At 35.7% G+C, this 20,362-nt stretch overlaps 1 protein-coding gene across 1 annotated transcript in view; it reads right to left on the reverse strand.

Annotated features, from left to right (window-relative positions):
• ASCC3 (activating signal cointegrator 1 complex subunit 3) overlaps positions 1-20,362 on the reverse strand; it is a 251,434-nt gene that overhangs the window by 157,167 nt on the left and 73,905 nt on the right. Inside the window, exon 11 of the mRNA XM_058801018.1 lies at positions 304-468. Within this exon, the coding sequence (XP_058657001.1) occupies positions 304-468 (165 nt within the window). The remainder of the gene's footprint in view (positions 1-303; positions 469-20,362) is intronic.

Here is a 20,362-nt window from a genome sequence, read left to right on the forward strand (position 1 = left end):
AAAAATGTTTAATTTTCTTGTTACTTGTACAGTAGAATAAATTAGGCAAATAAATTATAAGGAACTGAACTATAATAAATTATGCATCTTAGGAATCTGACAGTTGTTATAACACAGAAAGAAAAGTAGAAGACAAAAATAATCCACATTCTTCATACACAGCTTTAAAACAGAACAGCTGTAAAATAAATTGCAAACTGCCTAAGCATTTCTCTTTAATTGTCTAAGCATGTTACCTTTTACAGTGACATCTATCTATTCTTGACCAAAACAAAATTATTTTAAGGATTTTTTCACTCTTACCTGTCGTAAAGTACGTGCTACTATACTTTCAAGTACTGGTCCTCTGTCTTCATGCAGTAGATGAACTTCATCAAGAATCAAGAGTTTTACCAGCTGAGAGAGGGCTACATCACCAACACTTTTCCTTGTCACTACATCCCATTTCTCTGGAGTTGTCACAAGCATCTAGTAGAGCAGGGAAAAAAAAAGAAATATTAAGCATATGCAAATTTATAAAAATATAGTAATTTAACATACAGCAGAGTAAATGCAATGTAGAACTTGAAGTTATCTTAAGTTTTACCCATTTTATATATGAGACAGTTGGCTGCATCTACATGTGTTGGATAGCGTTTTACCCATTTTATATATGAGACAGTTGGCTGCATCTACATGTGTTGGATAGCGATTAGCAGAATTCAGTATGGAAAACTATATGGAAATATCAAATAATAACTTCAAGTTGTGCCCCATTTGTATACATTTTCCACATGAAAACATTGAAACAGCTATCCAGAAGGAACTACTTATATAATCATTCAATGGTTGTGTTTCACTAAAATAATCTGTGATAAAATATTTCCAACCCTCTTCACAGCACAGTAAACAACTAAGACCCTCCCCTCATACCTAAGCTTGACCTGATAGCTCCCAGTTGCCTATGAAATGCTTCCTCCCTAAGGCATACTTTCATATTGTACCTTTTGATTGCCTAATCCTTGCACTGATAGAACAGATTGAACAAGTTCCACCAGTCCTGGATATGGTAATTTCCAAACTTGATTGTTTCATGTAGATACGTCAGGCCATTTCTCCAGCCTGTCAGTGTCCCTCCACATAAGAGCACAGTCCCCTGGTGTATCAGCCTCTCCTGCCTGCTCAGTCAACCCACACATCAACAAGCTTCTTTATGAGGATCTTGCAGAAAACACCATCAACAGCTTCACCGAAATCTAGGCAGACAATATACACAGCTTTTCCCACATCTATCTTATCAGTCACTTTTTGATAAAAATTTATCAAGCTAGCCAAGCATGTCTTCCCCTTGCTGAAGCCAAGCACACTATTCATTACAGGATTTTCTTGTCTTTCATGTACCTGCAAACTGTTTTATGATTAGCTGTTCCATCACTTTCCCACAGGAGGCTGACCAGCCAGGCATTCCATGGGTGCTACTTCTTGCCCTTGTTGAAGACAGGAGTGACATTTGCCTTTCTCCAGTCTTTGGTCCCTTCTCTCGGTTACAATGGCTGATCAAAGATTATCAAGAGTGACACTGCAATGACAGGAGCTTCCTCAGCACTTGTGGATGCAAATCAATCAATCAGACTATAGACATATGTGTCCCCTGTTCTCTTAAGACCTGATCTTCTTCCACCAAGGGTACACTTTACTTTCCCCCAGTTGCTGGAACTCAGGATTCCTGAAGGCTGGCCTTGCTAGTAAAGACTGTGCAAAGCAGGCATTCATTATCTCAGCCTCTTCTGTGTCCTGTGCCATTCACAGGCCCCCTGTCTCATTCAGCAACAGCTGCAGACTGTCCTTAGTTTTCCTTTTGTTGCTTATCTTGTTTTCTTTAATATTCCTGAGCAGACTCTGTCTGGACTTCAGCTTTCCTAACTTAAATCCTGGATGGCCAGGCAATGTCCCTGTATTTTTCCCAGAATGCATGTCCTTGCTCTATCTCTCTCTTTGCTGGCTTCATTTTTGTGTATAACCAACCTGGAGCAACTTGTTCATTCCTGCAGGCAAAGCTCCTATTATTCATTTTTGCCCAAGTTCCTATTCACTGGGATGGGTCTTAAACTTGCAAGAATATTAACCAGCTTTCTTGGTTTCTTGAACTCTCTCCTCCCTCCAGGACTTTATCACATGGGACTTTTCCAAGCAGATCTCTGAAGTGGCCAAACTCTGCTCTCCTGAAGGGTGGTGAGCTTCCTTTCTGACCTGTTCCTCCTCCCCCTCAGGATGCTGAACTCCAACATCTCATTGCTGCTATGGTCAAGTCTGTCTTCAATTTTGACATCTCAAACAAGTTCCTCCTTCTTTATGAGGTGCAGCAAAGCACCTCTCCTCCAAGTCCTATCTACACAGGGAGAAGTTCTCATCAGAGCATCCAGGACCCTCCCGGATTGCTTGTGCTGATGTTTCTTTCAAAATATGAAAAAAAATCTTTCTTACAAAACACATTTATAAATACTTTTTATTCTCTTGGTCTTCTCCACAAGATATATTCTGATAGTGTCTATTTATTCCCCTCAGAAAAATATTTTTCTCTGCACTGTCACACAATATTGTTCCAGTCCAATTATTTTACCATCAGAATATATCAGTCTTTACTAATTACCAAGAGCTACTCCTGAAGAGACTTTGTGATATTACAGAAAAAAGATGTTAATTTCCTGCAACATTTAAAACTTTACACATGAAAGACTCACTGAGTCACTATTATCTCAGGGAGTGGTGGTATCTGGGGGGGTATTTTCATGGCTTGTTTAAATATTACTGGGTGCATTTTGTTAGCAAATAAGAGATTTTTCAAATGCTTGTACAAAATAGTACGTGTAAAAATGTATGTCCATAATTTATGAACTGAAATGTAACACTACTACAGATGCAGCTGTTACCACTTTAAAATGAGCCATATCAACCACAAAATATTAGCAGCTGTACTTCCGCAGAACATTAATTAGCAAACAGTGAGGAAATATATTTAGCAATGCATATTAAGGCTTTAAGGTGTGAAATACTACAAATGCAAGCTACTTAGCTAATTTGCTAAATCTAAATTGACAACATTCAGATCACAGCTTTTTTTTTTAATGTCAGTCATGTTATCAGGACACATATTTAATATTGTATCATTAATTCTTCTCTTTTTGAGTGATGACTAAATATCCGTTATAATGGTGTTTTACTTTGATCTTATTTTAAAATAGCAATGTATGCAAAGCAATGACCTGAATTAAAAGCTATACCAAATGAGACAGTATATCAAGTAAGAAAAGACATCTCCAGAGAATGTTTTGCTAGAGAATACTACATTTATTTTTCAGACAGAAATAACAGTTGGGGAAAAAATTCTCAAAAAATCCCACCCAAACAGATAAGCTTTGTAGTTGCAAATTATAAATTTAATTCAAATATATAAAACGTTATTTAAAAATATCAGCTAAAAGAAATTGCTATCAGCAAAGACTAACAAAGATTTTTTTTCAATTAAAATAATAAGACAGCATTATGAGTCATCTCATTATTAGTTTTAAATGCAGTAGTGGCATTTCTTTTCATAATTAATTTTCAGAGACAATATATTTTATCCTTTAGAACCAAAACTCAGATTCCAGAAATGGATTCTGCTTTTTGTTTGGGGGCAAGACAAGGACACAGAAAACAAATATTAAAAAATCTTTTTAATTTTTTTTTCTTTTACATGGACTTGAGTTCTCAGCACACCGAGAAGTGTGTTCATTTATATTGCTATTTCACCACTTCACCTCTTTCGGTATTGAAACAGCTAGAAAATAAAGTGTCACATTTGTTTAATGAACTGCAACTCATGCAAGATATTTCAATCTGGTTTTTGTATTAGGATATGGCCGAATAGAAATGGGTTAACTGTCAATATTGTCACTGTCATGTTAAGGTTCTCTATGCACAGACTTCTCTTTTCCCAATGTATTTATGATTACCGTTTGTTCTTCTACACTGACTTTTTCTGTTAGGGAAATATGGGCTTTTTACAAAGTCTTCAGTCTTAAGTGAGCATTGCCAATCAATTTCACTATTGCACCAAAGGAGTTACCTGTTTAAAAGAAATAATCCAAGTATTTAAACTCAAAATTAGGTCATTTAGCTTTGAGGTTATTTAACATAACCCTAGATGGTTTTACATAATTTTCAGGTAAGAACTCAAACAAAAAATTTTAATTATTTCACTTTGAAAAATTATGTCAAGAGGGACAACACTATCTGATAACTTCAACACTAATTTACAAAATTTCAAGAGACAGTGAAAATGCATTTTTCTACAATTGCATGATTTGCTAATTATTTTTGTCAGCTTCTCTTCAGTCCCCTGTGAAGCCAGATTTCATGGTGAAAGGAAGTTACATTTTCACCACAGTTTCAGAAGATCAACATGTTGAAAATGCTGGGATTTGTCATTGTTTGAGGGTTTTCCTAATCTGAAAAGGCCTATTGTCTTACTAAAATCAAATGATCTTCCATTAACTTCTATGGGGCCAACATTCATTTCTAGCCGTTGGCACACCCTGGAAGGTTTATGTTTTCAATAACTTACTCTCAATTATTTGAATTTCTTTGCTACTTTTAAGTTCTCCCAAATACATTTTGCCCATGACTAGTATCTGTTTTCTGCTTGAATAATTAGGACACACTCTGAGCCTAGAAAAACTATTGTTAATTCCCTCAAATTTACACTCCCACAGGTCCAAACCACATATGTAAAGATTTCAGAATAAACTACATAAAAAAGTTATAGCATGCCATACTACAAAATTTGCTGCTTTTAAGTTCTTCAAGACCACTTTTAAGAACAGTTTTTAGCCATTTCAGCCTTCGTCTGTCACTCATCTGACCTGTCACCCTTTTCATATACACAACAATAACTCAAAACTCAGATGTACACCCTACCTCCTCCCCAATTTCTTGATTACTCTAGTTGCCATAAAATAATCAGAAAAGGCTTGGATCACTCTTCCTATGTGCCAAATAATCCTCAAACCAGGTATAAAGTACTGGTTGACTCAGATCTCAGCTTAAGCATCAGCTTGGATGATGGGAAAAAGCCCCATGCCCTGTGCTTGAGGATGCTCAGGTAATTATGTGATTACACAGATTTCTGTAACATAAAAAGTACAAAAGTACCTTGTAATGAGACTGGGTATTCTGAGTATCAGCACCATTACAAAAATAAGCCTGCATGTTACCATCCTGAAAACAGAGCAGCAGCAGTACAGTGCCTTCACTGTGCACCAAATGGAAATATGGGTTCCTTTACTGTATCAAAACAGTGAAAACATAGAATAAAATGGTACCTACACACACACACACTTTCAAACATTTGAGATATAAGTTTGAATTCATATTATTATACATGCTGAGCATTAGAATCTATCATTCTTTCTAGAAAGAAACTGTAGAACAAACTCATGAACAAATCTAGAGGCCTTTGCATCAGAAAATATTGTGGATGCCAAATTAACACAATAATAAAGGTTGTATGTTATGGGAAGTTTCCAAAATGAAATTATCTTCCCAAAGCTGGATCAAGATCCAGAAACGTATCATAACCATATGCCATTTCACCTGCAGCACAATAAAGATATTTTCATATTTAAGGTAACTAAATAAAAGCACTATTTCCTCTTTGAAACCATCCAAATTCTGATATAAACAGCAAACATTTAATTTATTTTATATTTCTCTGTGAAGTTCACAATATTGCTTCTCAAAACATGGATTAAATTTGCAAGAAATACAAGTTTCTACTGTAATTTCATCCTTTATTTGCTTTATCCTCTTAACAGCCGCCTCTTATTCATTTTGCATTACCATTTCTTTGTACCTTTCCCAGTTTCTATTAAGTAACTCTCAATATACCAGTATCCTTAGGAAAGAAAAAAGAAAACTGAATCTTATTACACAAAAAACCACTCTGATGCCTGTGGCTACGTGAGCATCTGTTCTCTAAAGGCCTCCTCCTGTGCTCCTCCTGCTCAGTGACCAATGATGCTGGAGTTACTCACTTTGTTATTAGCACAAAAAAGTCTCATTGAAGACATGACAGCCAAAACTAAGGGGAGGCAGAGACCGAAACAGCTGAAATATAACCTGGAATAAACTGAAATATTTATTATGCACTGGAAAATGCTTGCCAGGTATTTCAGAAATTTGCCTTTTAACAACATGCAACAGTGATTAGATTCTACTGGGAAGAATTTTATCACTTGCAGATTAGAAGGAATTCTCTTGCTAAAATTAAATGTGATGAAATCAAGCATAATTCAAAGTAGGGGAATTTCAAACAGAACTGTTTTCTGAAGTGTCTCAATGATGCTGGAAAAGAAACAATTGTAAGGCCCAATTCATTAGTATATACAGGTAAAGAAAAAACACAGCATAGGTATGAAATACAAGCCCTATGGATCTAACAGTTTGGGAAGGCAGGGAGCCAGCCCCTTTCTATGCTCACCTGCATTAAATTTGTCTACAGCACAGTGATTCACCATGAATGGATAGCAAATAAAGAATTCTGCTCTAGCCACTGCTGCTTTATTGTTACTATTCAAAGACACTTTCTCAAAGATCTACTTCTGTCGATTTCTATTAGTAGAACTTCCTTGTCTTTATTGTTTTCACCTTGCTACTGGTCTTCCCTACACTCCTGCTCCTCTACACACATCTACAACTTCCCCTTACCTCATCCTAGGGGAAGCTTTGCTCAGTCACAGCCAGCGCTCCTCATCTTCTGACAGCTTTTTGGCAAGGGGGCAGGGGCAACCTACACAGTTTACTCAATTCATGCTGCAACTATTTATCTTGGTGGTTTGCTCTGGCAGGGAACTCACTGCCAGATCTTAACTTCTGCAAAAATCAAGACATGTAAAACTGCACACAACTACACCCAGAGCAGACACCCATTGGAATGCAGCATGTTCTGCAATTCTGTAGGCAGAGCTGCTATTCTGGGGCTTCATAAATTTGAAAATGTTTCCCTTCTAATAAGTGATACTTTGGAGTTTCTCACAATTTTTAATATTAGATAGCTGATATCACACCCCATGAGGGACTCATTACCAGTCTGGCACTCTTTGAGGTAAAACTCCATCAAAACATGTTACAAGAGCAGCAACCTGCAAGTCATTTTCATAATGCTGGTTTTATACCTCTTTTATTGCACGCTTACTCTGTGATTTATCCAAGCATTTAAAAAACCTCATGTGAGCTGGAGCTCAGGCAGGGAGTTGAATAAACATACAGAAAGTAAAGCAGAGGGCAGCAATTCAAAACAAGAATCTGAGGTAGGAAGTAATAAATAATGAATGCAAGTATTTTGCTCTTCGTAGATCAGAAACAACCATCTGATGATGTGTTTAACACAGTTAAAACAGAATTATGTTTCTAGTAAAGCAGATTCCTTACCATACAAAGACATGCAGATGAGAGTATGCCCATTTAGTTGAAGAGGATGTTCTAACAAATCTGAATATGTATTTGTGGTCTAAATTAATGTCATATATACACAAATAAAGATTTATACATGTATATGCATCTTAGAAACATTTAATAATAGGGCTACACTTACAAGAAGTATTAACATAAAAGACTTGAGTTCATCATGCTAGGAAGACTTACAAAAGAGGTGCATTATATTGATGCATATTAGAAGCAATTGTAAGTCACCAAAGCTAACAGCAATTGTCAATCAACAACAGAAATCAACAAGGGATTGTAACTGCTGTCACTCAGAACTTAGAATATCCAATGACTTTTTAACTGAAGCAACATAACTCTGTTCAGCATGTTTTATTTTATAAGGAGTCCTAGGAAGGCATAATGCTTTCGTTCCTTTACAGAACCCAGCTATTCCACCTAATGAAAAGGCATGTGATTGTCAATGTACCAGCACATTGACTTAGCAGAGCAAGATCCTTGTGACAAATTCTGTTGAATTGATTTTTTTCAATATTAGTTTATTTGCTGCATGCTCAGTTTCACAATTATGACTAACAGATTTAAGTTTGTATGTGAAGATTTAAAATTTTATGCTTTCAGCACAATCCTGGATGTCCCAGAAATTACAAAATTCATTTAGAAGTTCCAATACTACTTTTAGACCTCAATACAACAGACTCTGACACAATAAAAATAAACTAGATAAAACAGTAGGAATAGTAATTTCCTTTTGTTGTTGATGTGAAAGCCCTTACCTTAAGTTTTTTATAATCTTAGTAAAAGAATATGGAGTCGTTTACATGCGGAGTAGTTACATTAGTCTGAGATTAAACTACAGAAAACAATGTATATTAGAATTACAATAGTTGTACTGAGTAATAGGATATGAGCACCTGCTCTCTGTATTCTTTTTTCCCCAGATAAAAGTCTATTTAAAGTCAGTACAAACCTTATTTTAAAAACCACAGCGAGGAAGAACAGTTTGCATGATTTTGTGAAATTCATCTCTTATATTGTAAGATATATAATTAGCTACTCAGACTTCAAGTTTAAATAATGATCTAAATATTTTAAAGCAGTTTGATCCAGAGCATTACCCTCTTTTCCTGTTTGCTGTTAATCAGTTCAGCAATTATAGTTTTACTAACCTCTGATATGCTACTGTCAGGTCTGATTGATACCAAAAGCTCCCTTAATCGAATCTGACAACTCTGAGCAAGTGCCTGTCTCTTGAGACACTGCATCCAGCCTGCTTGTTTTCAAATCTGCACAGTGTTTTTTTGCATTTCCTTCTCCCCTAGCCCCTTTTTCATTTTTAACAGAGATACAACAGAATAACAACAAAGCATGACTGTAGAATACATTGGTGTATGTTTTTATATATCATTATAGCAATGCTTGGGATAAAATTGTTAGTTTGTTTAAGAATTTACAAGGAAAAAGTAAGAACAAGGAGATTTCTTGGAAATTGAAGTTTCTGAGAAACCCAGTATTGTTGCTTGCTTGGTGGTTTTGTCTGATAATTGTGGGTTTTTAAAGTTTTTTCTTTTCCTTTTTCTTTTCATAGCTGCAAGGAAAAGGGTTTCAAAGATATTACTCCTCTGTTCTGCAAGGAAAGTTTAGGCTCTGGTTGCACAGCTTCAGGAGACAAAGACAAAAGACTAGCTCAGCTCCCAGTTTTTTCAATTTATTTATACTGGTATGCTTTTAAGACTCATCACAGGGGTCCTTCATATCTCATTAACTGTAAATATTAAAAGGTTCAGAATAACTTTTGTTGACATAATGATAATCTTTTATTTATTTATTTATTTATATTTTAAGACTACCCAGACTTTTCCCCCCTCTTCCGCTCCTGTCAAGCCTTACCCCAAGATGTGGATTAACCCAACTTTATGTGAAAAAGGACCAAAAGGCAACACAGACATTTTGTTGCAAATATCCTTTTTCACACACCTTTACTCAACAGTTTTATTTTCTATCACGGATTTGTATACAACAGGGAACAAGGCCATGTTTTTGTCACCAATCAGGTTTTTTCAAGAATCAATGCAAGCCAATCACTGCAATCACTGATATGGAGGCATACTAAGTGTAAGACGAAGAAAAAAAGGCCTTGGTTCAGCTGAGATGCTGATATTAAACAGAACTGCATTAGAAGTCAATTTTGTGACACTAGTTTACAAAATGACAACTCAAACACCAATTCATTTGCTTGCGTGCAAATGTGATTTCACGAAATTTTCCTTTCGAGTTTACACTCCAGAGAAAATTATGTCTTCTAATATTAATGATAACCAATGTTGAAGGTTATTGTAACAGACAGCAAGATTGTCAGATTTATATTCTTTGGTTACATTAACTAAGAACTAGAATCCCCTTTGGATTTCAGCAGCATTCTTCAAGCACCAAGAGGAAACATCAACAGTTTGCTGTTCTAATGAAAGGATCAAATCACACAGAGTTCCACAGGAGTCTATGCACTTCAAAATCACTGCATATTTTCATGAGTAATCCTAGTAACAGACTACAGATTATATTCACTAAACTTGACATTGATATTATGCTGGACAGTGTTACAAACACATTGCATGATGGAGTATGAATTTTAAAATGGCTTAATAAGTTAAAGAACAGATACATTAATGCATGAGTCAGTAATATAATTTCAAGATTCTACACAGAAGATTCTACACATTGGAGCAGAAATGCTGCTATCTGGATGTGCTAAATAAAGCTTCCACTCTGCTCAGCAGCAGTATGATCTTGGGGCAATACATTATGTTCTGGGCAACTTATTTCAAGAAGTGCAAACCAACTGAGAGTCCAGAAGTGAAAAATGAGAATGACTAAACATAAATGAAGCATGACCTTTACAAAAAGTTTAAATAAACTGATGCTTAGGCTAAATAAACGTGTCTGAACAGAGATAACTACAACTGCAAGAGATTTCCTAAAGCAAATAGTGGTAACTGGGGAAGACACACATTCAGGTAAAGACAATGGCAATAAAATTTGATTAGGATTTAGGTTGAAAATAGGTTTCCATCTAAAAAAAAACCAAACCTTTTTTAAAAATGAAGAGGGGTAAGCCCTGAAGGAGATTTAACGGGAAGTTTAAGAAAGCTCCATGATCAGGGTGTTGCAAAATGATATTTGAGCAATATTTATCAACAGCAAAATATATATATATATTACATTTGTGTTCTCAGAAGGACAAATTAGATTAATTCTCAAACTACTTTATAATATAGTTTTAAGATCAGTTTACAAGGTAAACAAAAACTTAAATTAAAAAACTCATTTCAAATTTCAATTATAGGTAACTTAGGTAAATATGTATAACATATAGCCTAGAAAATATATTCTACTCTATATTAGTAATTTAATATGCTACTAATACATTTCCTGCTAGTACTGCATGCTACAATATAAACCAATAGGAACTTCATGATAACAACATATTTTTTGTTATAATAAGAATTCTTTATACTACTATTACATATATTCTACTTTTATTCTAAATTACACTACATTTTATTATCGTTATTGCATGTAAACTGATTCTTCAGTGTCGGAGGTGCTTAAAATTTTTCTTTGCCGTAGTATAGAAAAAGCTGTGTTCTAAATGCCATCAAATTTAGCATTATTATCTGCAATTATTTGCAAGCATTAATTTGAAATATAATCTCTGGGGTTTGTTCCGCAAATAAATCACAATAAATGCTTGACAATCAAGATAAATAAATTGTAATAAATACTAGACAAATTAAAGATATTCTGTTACGTGCAAAATGACAACTTAGGGAACATAAACTCTCCATTGCCCTGATACTCTTTTGTAATTTACTTGTATTTTCTACTGACCAGAAGCAGTTAAATTTGAAAAAGATCCAAAAGAGGCAAACATTCCCTGAGCAACCTGTCCTCAACTCTGCTCAAATAAGCTATCTTTTTGCAGAGGAATATTCACTCAGCAGGCACAGCTGTTATTCTGCAATTTTTACATCTAAATCAAAGATAATTGGACTTCTGAGTACATTTAAATTGTACTCTGGGAAAAGGGTCTAACTTAATGCATCATTTGCATTAACTATAAAAGACTGCGTTTTCACCCTGTAAAATTTACTGCGCTTAAAAAAGTATTTGGAAGTGCAAAACAGTTACTAAGTAATTTTAAAGACGTGTAGACACCTTTTCCACAGAACCTTTTCAGCTATAAAAGACCATTAAACCAAACAGAAGTAAATCATTCTTTTAAATTCTTCACAGATAAAATATTAATGGTAATAGAGACTCCTGAAAATTACTTTCCTCCAACTTTTACTGAAGATCTTCAGTGACAAAAAACCAAAAAAACCTGAGACAAAACCTATAATATTTTATTTAGTGTTTTTAATAAGTTCATTAGTTAATCATATGCAGATGAGCAGCTAGTTCATACCACAAAGTACTTCAATTTCAGTTCTCTGGTATTAGTTTAAGAACTTAAATTGAGACATTCTTTGTTTTTACTTATTGAGATTCATTGCACTTCATAATTTAACATTCAGACAATGTATTTTAAGGAATTTTAGTCTTAATGTTACATAGAAAAACATGAAAAGAAAAATGCTTATTAGCATTTCATCACTAGGAAAGAAAATCTGAACTTTTCCTGACAAAATGTCATCTTCAATGATTACACAGGTACATTTTAACAGGCAAAATAGTGTCTAAAATGTTCCTTGCTCATCTTTTACTGATACGGGCAGTAAATATCAGATAGGCAATTCTATCAAAATAGACTAATTTTGGTTTTCACAGAATTACAGCAAGGACAAGGTTGGAAGTCACCTCTGGAGATCCACCAATCCAACCCACTGCTCAGATCAGGGTCACCTAGAGGAGTCTGCTGAACACTGCACATAGAGATGGATCCAGTACCTCTCAGGTGATACTCAAAGTCTTTGAAGACTCCACAGCTTGTCTAGAAAAACTTTCAGTGTCTGACCACCCTCACAGGAAAAAACAACTAAGTCTCACATTTACAGAGAATTTCCTGTATTGCACTGTGTGCCCACTGCCTCTTTTGCACTCACTGCAAACTGCTGAGGTCTGGCTTAGTCTTCTTTAAGCATAAATACACAATGTACTCACATCACATCTATCTATCTGAGTTTTTCCATACCCAGACTGAATGACTCCAACTTGCTTTCCCTCTCCTCCTGTGACAGATGTCCTATCCCTCAATAACCTCCATGCCTCTTTGCCAGACTTGCTCTAGAATGTCCCTGTTGCTCCCATAAAGGGGAGCCCAGAATTGGACCCAGCACCACAGATGTGTGTCACCAGGGCTGAGCAGAGAGGAACAGCCACCTCCCTTGAGCTGCTGGCAACACCATTCCGAAATGCAGCCCAGAATGAAGGGGATGTTGCTTGCTCATATCAATTTTGTTTTCCACCAGAATATCTGTTATTTTTCCTGGGAAGCTGCCTTCCATCTGACCAGCCCCAGCCTGGATGGGTTCATAAAATTACTCCCTCACTCCTGCACAGGATGTGGCATAAACTCTGGAACTTAATGAGATATCTGTTGGCCCATTTCTCCAGCCTGCCAAAGTTACTCTAAACTACTGTGCAACCATCTGATCTGTCAACCACTCCTTCCAGCTTTGTGTCATCTGCAAAATTGCTTTGTTTCCACACAGAGGATCAACATGACTTTTCAAAGGTAATCAAGAATGACCTCATGGTAATTTTGACTAGGTCCCTCAGGACTTGTGGGAAAATATCATTAGATTGCATTAACTTGTATCATACTCAGTTTGACTGCACATTTCCTAACCTGACTTTATTCCAAGTGTTGCATTTTCCTTCTCTAGATTTTCCCATTTGTCTCTGGGGCTGGGGATTGCTGAAAACCAGGCCTAACCATAAAGGCCAAAGCAAAGAAAGCATTAGGCACCTCAGCCATTTACATGCCTTTTGGCATCAGGCACCCTGTTCCATTTAGCAGAGGTTTTCTCCAATTTTTCTTTTGCTGTACAGAAGCCCTTCTTGCTGCCCTTCACATGTGTTCCTGGGCTTTTTCTTACCTAATCCTGTCCCTTCATGCTCAACATGCACAACTACAATCCTTCCAGGTCAGCTGCTCCTGCATCCACCTCTTGCATGCTTCCTTTTTTATATTTGGTTTTCCTCCTGTAGGTCTCCTGACACTCTTGTCTAACCTGCTGATCATCAGGATGAGCCACTCCTGAGTTTGGAGGCATTGAGGAGGAATACAACGTACAAAGGATTGCTAGAGAGTTTTAAAGTGTGAAAGACTTTGAGTTTCCATCTAGATTAAAAAAATACTGAAGTAGCTTATTGAACTCATTCACTTGCAAGGCCATTTACAATGGAGTGCAGAAAATATTGCTGTAATGTGCTACATTACATATAATATCCTCACACACAATGCAGTTTCTGAAGGACATTAAGTGAAGACTCCAACTCAAGAATCATGCTGCATGACACAAAGGTATTGAGCTAACTGAACATATTATAGCTATAAAACTGGATCTATAATTTTTGTATATCAGCACACAACTGAATTAAAAGTCTTTGAAACTTTCTACTACACAATGAATTCTTCCCTCCCTCCCCCACCCCAATAACAAGGTTGCCCAATCAGCGTTACATTTATCTGTTTTGAGAGATGTAGCAGCAAATACAACTTGGCAAGTATAAGATGGACTGTCCGAAACACAGTAAAGAAAGACAAAGTAAATGGAAGGAGCAGTAAAGAGATCTTGTGCTTAGCATTGTGCCTTTGACATGAAGAAATAACATTTGGTTTTCACTGTCACTGTCTTAAGTATTTTCTTAAATGACAAAAAGCCACAGTAAAACCAGCACACATCAAAACTGGTGCCTATGAAGGCACAGGAAACAGTCTCAAATCTATTACTGAATCTTATGTAAGGTAACCACCTAACACTGGGGTCTCTAAAAGCAACAGCTGACATGAGAATCTACACAAAAGCATTCAAATCTCTTTAAACTCAGACCATAAGACTGTGATATACATACATACACACACACATATATATATATATATGTATATAGACAGATACATATATATATATAAGGAAATAAATAATTTAATAGGAATAGAAAGAATAGAAAGCTCAAAGGCAGCCTCCCCTTAGGAGCTTTATTTATTCTGATGCAGAAGTTGGAGCAATTTACCAGCTCCAACCAGTCTTTCTTCTTCTCACAGTCACACATCCTTATTACACAGCAGCCTCTCTGATGATGAAAATATGCTTAATCTAGTTTAAAACATTACAAATACTCTGCAACTCATGTGATTCAGTGTCACTGGATGGTCACATCACTACAGCAATACACCTAAAAATCCATCAAGTCAGGACAGAATTTGATTCAACTAGTCCCAGTCATGCAAAAGTAAAGAAGGGTCCTTTAAAAAGTAATAATTTGATTACAAACCTGACAACAGAGAAAGGAAGATGCTGAACCCCTAAAAAAAGGCTGAAGAACAAGAGTCCTCTCTCTTAACATACATTGATTTTGTATGGTCTATTTTCAGAAAAACTTCAGCATTGTTAATATCTGTTGTACTGAAGAAACAGATGCAATAATCTAAGAGCAATCTTTTACAGATTTAAATAATGTTTACTAATTTGATATTTTCAATGCCATATCTTTAACATTTTATTTCATATTCACTTCAGCAACATTCTGCCACAATGAATTGAGATGAATCATTGACAAACAATGAATTTTGACCTCTGTAAAAACATACACTAAATGTACTTTAATGTCATAAATTACACGTATTTTCAGCGTAATTTGATTTTAAATAGCAAATAGGCAGAATATTACTAATAATCATTTCTATACACATTAAAATACAATTTCAAAATTTTTTAGCTAGTACTGCTTATAAAAATATTTTGAATTATGTATTTGCACTTAATTTCATATCAATAATAAGCCGAAAAATTTATTCAAGATATTAAATGAAAAACTATTAAATCAGAACTTCCCATTTTCAATAACTAACTTATCTTGAGTGTCTGATATATCTGTTTGAAAAATTAAGAAATCTACTTGATTCACCTGTAGGTGACACTGTTGGTCTTAGCCATAGAACCAAAGAGCAACAGCATTCCTGCAGTCTGGAACAATGGCGTTTCCAAACCACAAATTTTTTTTTGTTTGTTTTTTATATTTTTATGCTAGTCCTTTTCAGTTCCATTGTGTCTTGGTTTAATCCCAGCCAGCAACTGAGCCCCACACAGCCACTTGTGCAGTCCCCTCTGGTGGGATGGGGTAAAAGTGAGGCTTGAGATACAGGGTAGAGATAGGTAAAGGTGCATATGAGGCATTCTAAGCAGAACAAGGAATTCATTCACCACTTCCCATTGGCAGCAGGTGATGAGGGGACCCCAAGGTGTAACAGTGACCTGGGGATACAAATGGTCCCTTTGAATGTCCCCCCTTCCTTCCTCCAGCTCTGTGGAGGAAGGCCTGTGGTACGGGATATCCCTGTGGTCAGTTGGGATCAGCTGTCCAAGTGTGCCCCCCTCTCAATTCCCTGTGCACCCCCAGTACCCTTCCTGGTGGGATGGGGAAAAAGGCAGAAAAGGCCTTGACTCTCTCAAAGTGCTGCTCAGCAATAACAAAAAACCCTGTGTCATTGACACTGCATCCAGCAAAAAAGCAAACCACAGTCCATACTATCTGTTATGAAGAAAATTAACTCTATCCCAGCCAAACCAGCACAAATTTTAATATCAAACCCCTTCATAGACAGTGATTTATGAAAGTGCATAAAGTACAGATATATTAAAACTGAATATGCTCTGATAAAGCCTAAAGTAATGAAAAATGTACTCACTGGAGAGGAAAAGGAAAAAACCAAAAGTATATACTTCTAGCAAGGGCTCTTCATCCAAATCGAGTATTTGTATTTGAACATTTAAGTGCTGAAGTACAATGCCAAATAGTTTATTACTTATAGAGGAAGAAAAAAGAAAAACACTCAAAAATTCTGGTTTTAAAGCAGTTTGAAAAAACTTCTAGTAGCCAAGTCAGGCATGAATATAATTATTTCCAATAAAAGAGAACACACTACCAAGAATGCAATTACAAAGCAACTCCACCTTATATCCTTTAGCTACAGAATACATAAACCAATTTTTTTCCTGTTGTTCAAAATGTCTGTAATTTTATCTGGCCTTGTTTCAACTAGGTTTTTACTGCTAAACCAAAAATTAACTCCCACCTTTCCGCCCAGTCAAAAGAGATTTTAGCCAAGTGAGTCATAGCAAAGAATGCCAGTCAATTACACACTTTATCATTGTATGTGACATTAATCACAAAGTAGGTTAGTCAAACCATGCACTAAAATTCTACAGATTATGCAATTACAACAAGCAAACAGGCATGTTAGCAAAATAAACAACTGTGTCTGTCTATTTCAAAAGTAAATTATTTCAAATAAAATGTAAATGCATGTCTGAAGAACAGTGATTCTAATTTCTGAAGCATGGGAAGATTGATTTTAGTAAAATCTGTCATAAATGAAGAAACTAATTTAGGTCACAGACAGAACCTTCAGTTCCTTATAAAGGACTACTATTTTTTATTCAAACTGCTACTGTTTGATGATGTATAAGTACTTTGCCCCACTGGCAAAATCTCAGCTGTCATAGGCACATATATTAATGGAAGGGTCATAAATCAGAAGGACTTCCAACAATTTCACTAGAATACTGGAAGACTGATGCCAAAAAAAACCAAAAGGAAGTCCAGTGCTGAAAGCATAGACTGATAACATCAGCCTGAGAAAGCAATGTAGCTGTTCCAGCAACAAAACAACAGAAACAATGCAGACAACACTTCAACCAAACAACAAGCTTACTAACTGAACCCACTGGAAAAATATCCAGCAATTTCTTATACAAACTTCATTTCTTATTCAAACTTCATTTATTTCCTAATAGGTTTCATCAGCAGAGACAATCAAGAATCCTACACGTGATGTCACAGAGTTTACTGCCTTTATTTTTGAGGATTAAAGGGTGAGTTCAGTCACCCTTTAGAATTAATATCAGAGGCCCAAAGTTACCTCTCTGCTGTTTAACATGAAAATTTTTCACCTGCTTTACTATTTGCCCAAGTTGGTGTAAGGAAGTAAGAAAACTGGGAAAACCATAGACTTCAAAAAAATGGCACCCACAGAAAATTTCCTTCCTTGTCTTTAAAGGTCAGGAAATAACACTACAGTGCTAAAAACCTGGAAACTCATTTCTGAGGTGAGGTAGATGGGCATATCAGCATTACAGTAATGAGCCCAACCTGCAAGGAAGTGGGCTTCAAATATGAGGATTTGCCTCAGCTGCAAATAAGTAAGTGCAGATTCATCTAATCCAGGTTATGTCTTCATTTCCTTTTTGTTATTTCCTATTTTGGATCTCTGAAGAGAGTAACCTTAACTTTTCTTCCTTTTGCTTATCCATTGAAATACTTTTAGGATTCTATTTTCTCCCTCCAAAAGCTGAAGAGAATTAATTCAGCCCAGCTGAGGACTTGAGTGTTGCTGGTCACAAACCTGAGTGTGACTGCTATCAACTGGGAGTGCACACTGCTTACTGTGAAGAGACTGCCACAGTCAGAACTTTAAAACACCCCACAGCATTTCAAATCTTGCAGATGTACAAAGACACATCTCTTCTGATAATATTTTAATAATCTTGCTTTCAGAACTAATTACTAATTCAGAATTACAATTAACATTTAGAGAAAAAAATTTAAAAGTGAGACAGAAAAAAACCGTAACAGTCTGTGGCATGTCATCAAGCCTCCTTGCCTCAAAGAGATCCTGGATAGTAGGTTTTTTTAAACACACTTTTGCCTGAAGATAGCATGATCAATGAATCAGGTAGAAAAATTTTTTTTGCACACTATGAGAACTTCTAAAACAATGGAAATACATATGGAAACAACAGTGTGAAGTGGAGATGACTTTGGGACACAGAAATCCTACACTATAAAAAAGATTTTGATCCTTCTTGACTCAGACATCCACTTTAGCACAGACTTCTGTTCTAAGTATTTCAGTTTTTTTTTCATTTGAAACCTCATTTAGAGAAAGAAAGAATTTTTTTAGATTGTGCATATCTTTGAAAATCCAGAAGAAAGAAAGTTTTCTTTCAGCAAGGTTGTACTAAGGAATATTCATGAAGTTGAATTGCTCAAAATAGAGACAAGTCCCTTCTTCTTTCTTTCTTTCTTTTAAATTAGATTTTGATATCTTCCTGTCCCAGTCCAAATTTTGATCAAAAGAGGATATTCTGCTATTGAAACCAGGGGTGTGCATAGAATCCAGCACTACTTTACATTCTAGGCATACTGGAAGAGAGATTATTAACCAGGTTAAACTCTGGTTTTGAAATGAACAACTTGAAAAGCAGAAGGTTTTTCAGTCTGTGAGCTTTCTAATTGCTGGATCACTTCTGAAGGCCACTTCATGAAAGTTTAACTCCTCATACCAAAAGAAATTTCTAGATTTTATTCATCTAACACATCCAAAGCATAATTTTGTTTCTGGAAGGAAATAGACTGGCATCTAAAGTCAAGAGTAATACAGATGTTTGCAACAGCTCCAAGTAAAAACCAATGGCATGCAATAGGAGATGAAGGCCATTTGCAGAAGACTAACATCAGAGTAAGTGCTTACAGGGATGGACAAAATATACAGAATAAGCAAAAAGGAGATTAGATAGGGACAAAGCACAAAGAGACAAGAAAATGAAATAGCACTATCTTCTTCCTTCAAAGACACTTTAGACTGTACATTCTACACCATTTTTCAGTGAAGTTCTTCATATAATTTTCACAAAATGCTGTGGTAATATAAATGGGATAGCAACTGACAAATCAGCCTTCAAAAAAAATGTGTTCTACAGTTGATTTCTGTTAAAATGCAGTACAATACAATATCCTGTGAATTACTATTATGGGAGAAGAGCTGTCGATATTCTGAATTAAAAACATTCATAATTCTTGCTCATAAACTGAAACATTTTTGAATGAGTGTGATATGCATGTCAAGATAACATCATCTTTATTACTGTAAAGAATCATTATCTCATGTATTTACTATAGGAATAAGAAGAGTCACAGTTTATGCATATTCAGCCTCTAACAGAGGGCTTTGTATATCTGTGAAGTGTGAAGCACATACCTTGCAGAATATCATAGAATATAAGGCTCTAAAATTTAATAAAATGTACACAGGAAAAGTAGCAGGAATCAACTTCACTATTTGCTTTTACTTAGAAACATCTCTATACCCTATTAAAGTGCAGGAAATGAGAAACGGTATATGAGAAAAATAAAGCTGTAGATGAAACATCAGGCACCTCAGCTTTATAGCCCTCTTTTGCTTCAAATAGTTTTGGACTTGATTAGTTTTATATTGCAGTTAAGAACCTGAGAAAAAAGCATTATTCCATTTTATTAGTATCAGATTCCAATAGGGAATAAAGCCTTCATGACTTAATATCAGAGTCAATTGGCTGACAGAATCTATCAGAGTGACCATCCATATCACTCAGAGGTCCTGATGCCATTTGTTGTTCTCACAACTACTTGCCCTATTCAGCTCTGATGCTTTTGTGGTCTCTGCTTCACTTCTCACTTCTGCCTTGCCATCCAAAGTACAATTAATCAGCTAATCTTTGAGATGTCAAAATACACTTGGTCCTTCAGGCTATTTCCCCTCTTCAAGAAAAGCATTATTTTCAGTAATCAGACAAATGTATTTGCCAATGCAAATGCAGCTTACACAAATTCTCTTTTCATTTACAACACTACTGTTTAC

The sequence above is a fragment of the Ammospiza caudacuta genome, chromosome 3 (assembly GCF_027887145.1).
Source record: "Ammospiza caudacuta isolate bAmmCau1 chromosome 3, bAmmCau1.pri, whole genome shotgun sequence".
Lineage (NCBI taxonomy): Eukaryota > Metazoa > Chordata > Aves > Passeriformes > Passerellidae > Ammospiza > Ammospiza caudacuta.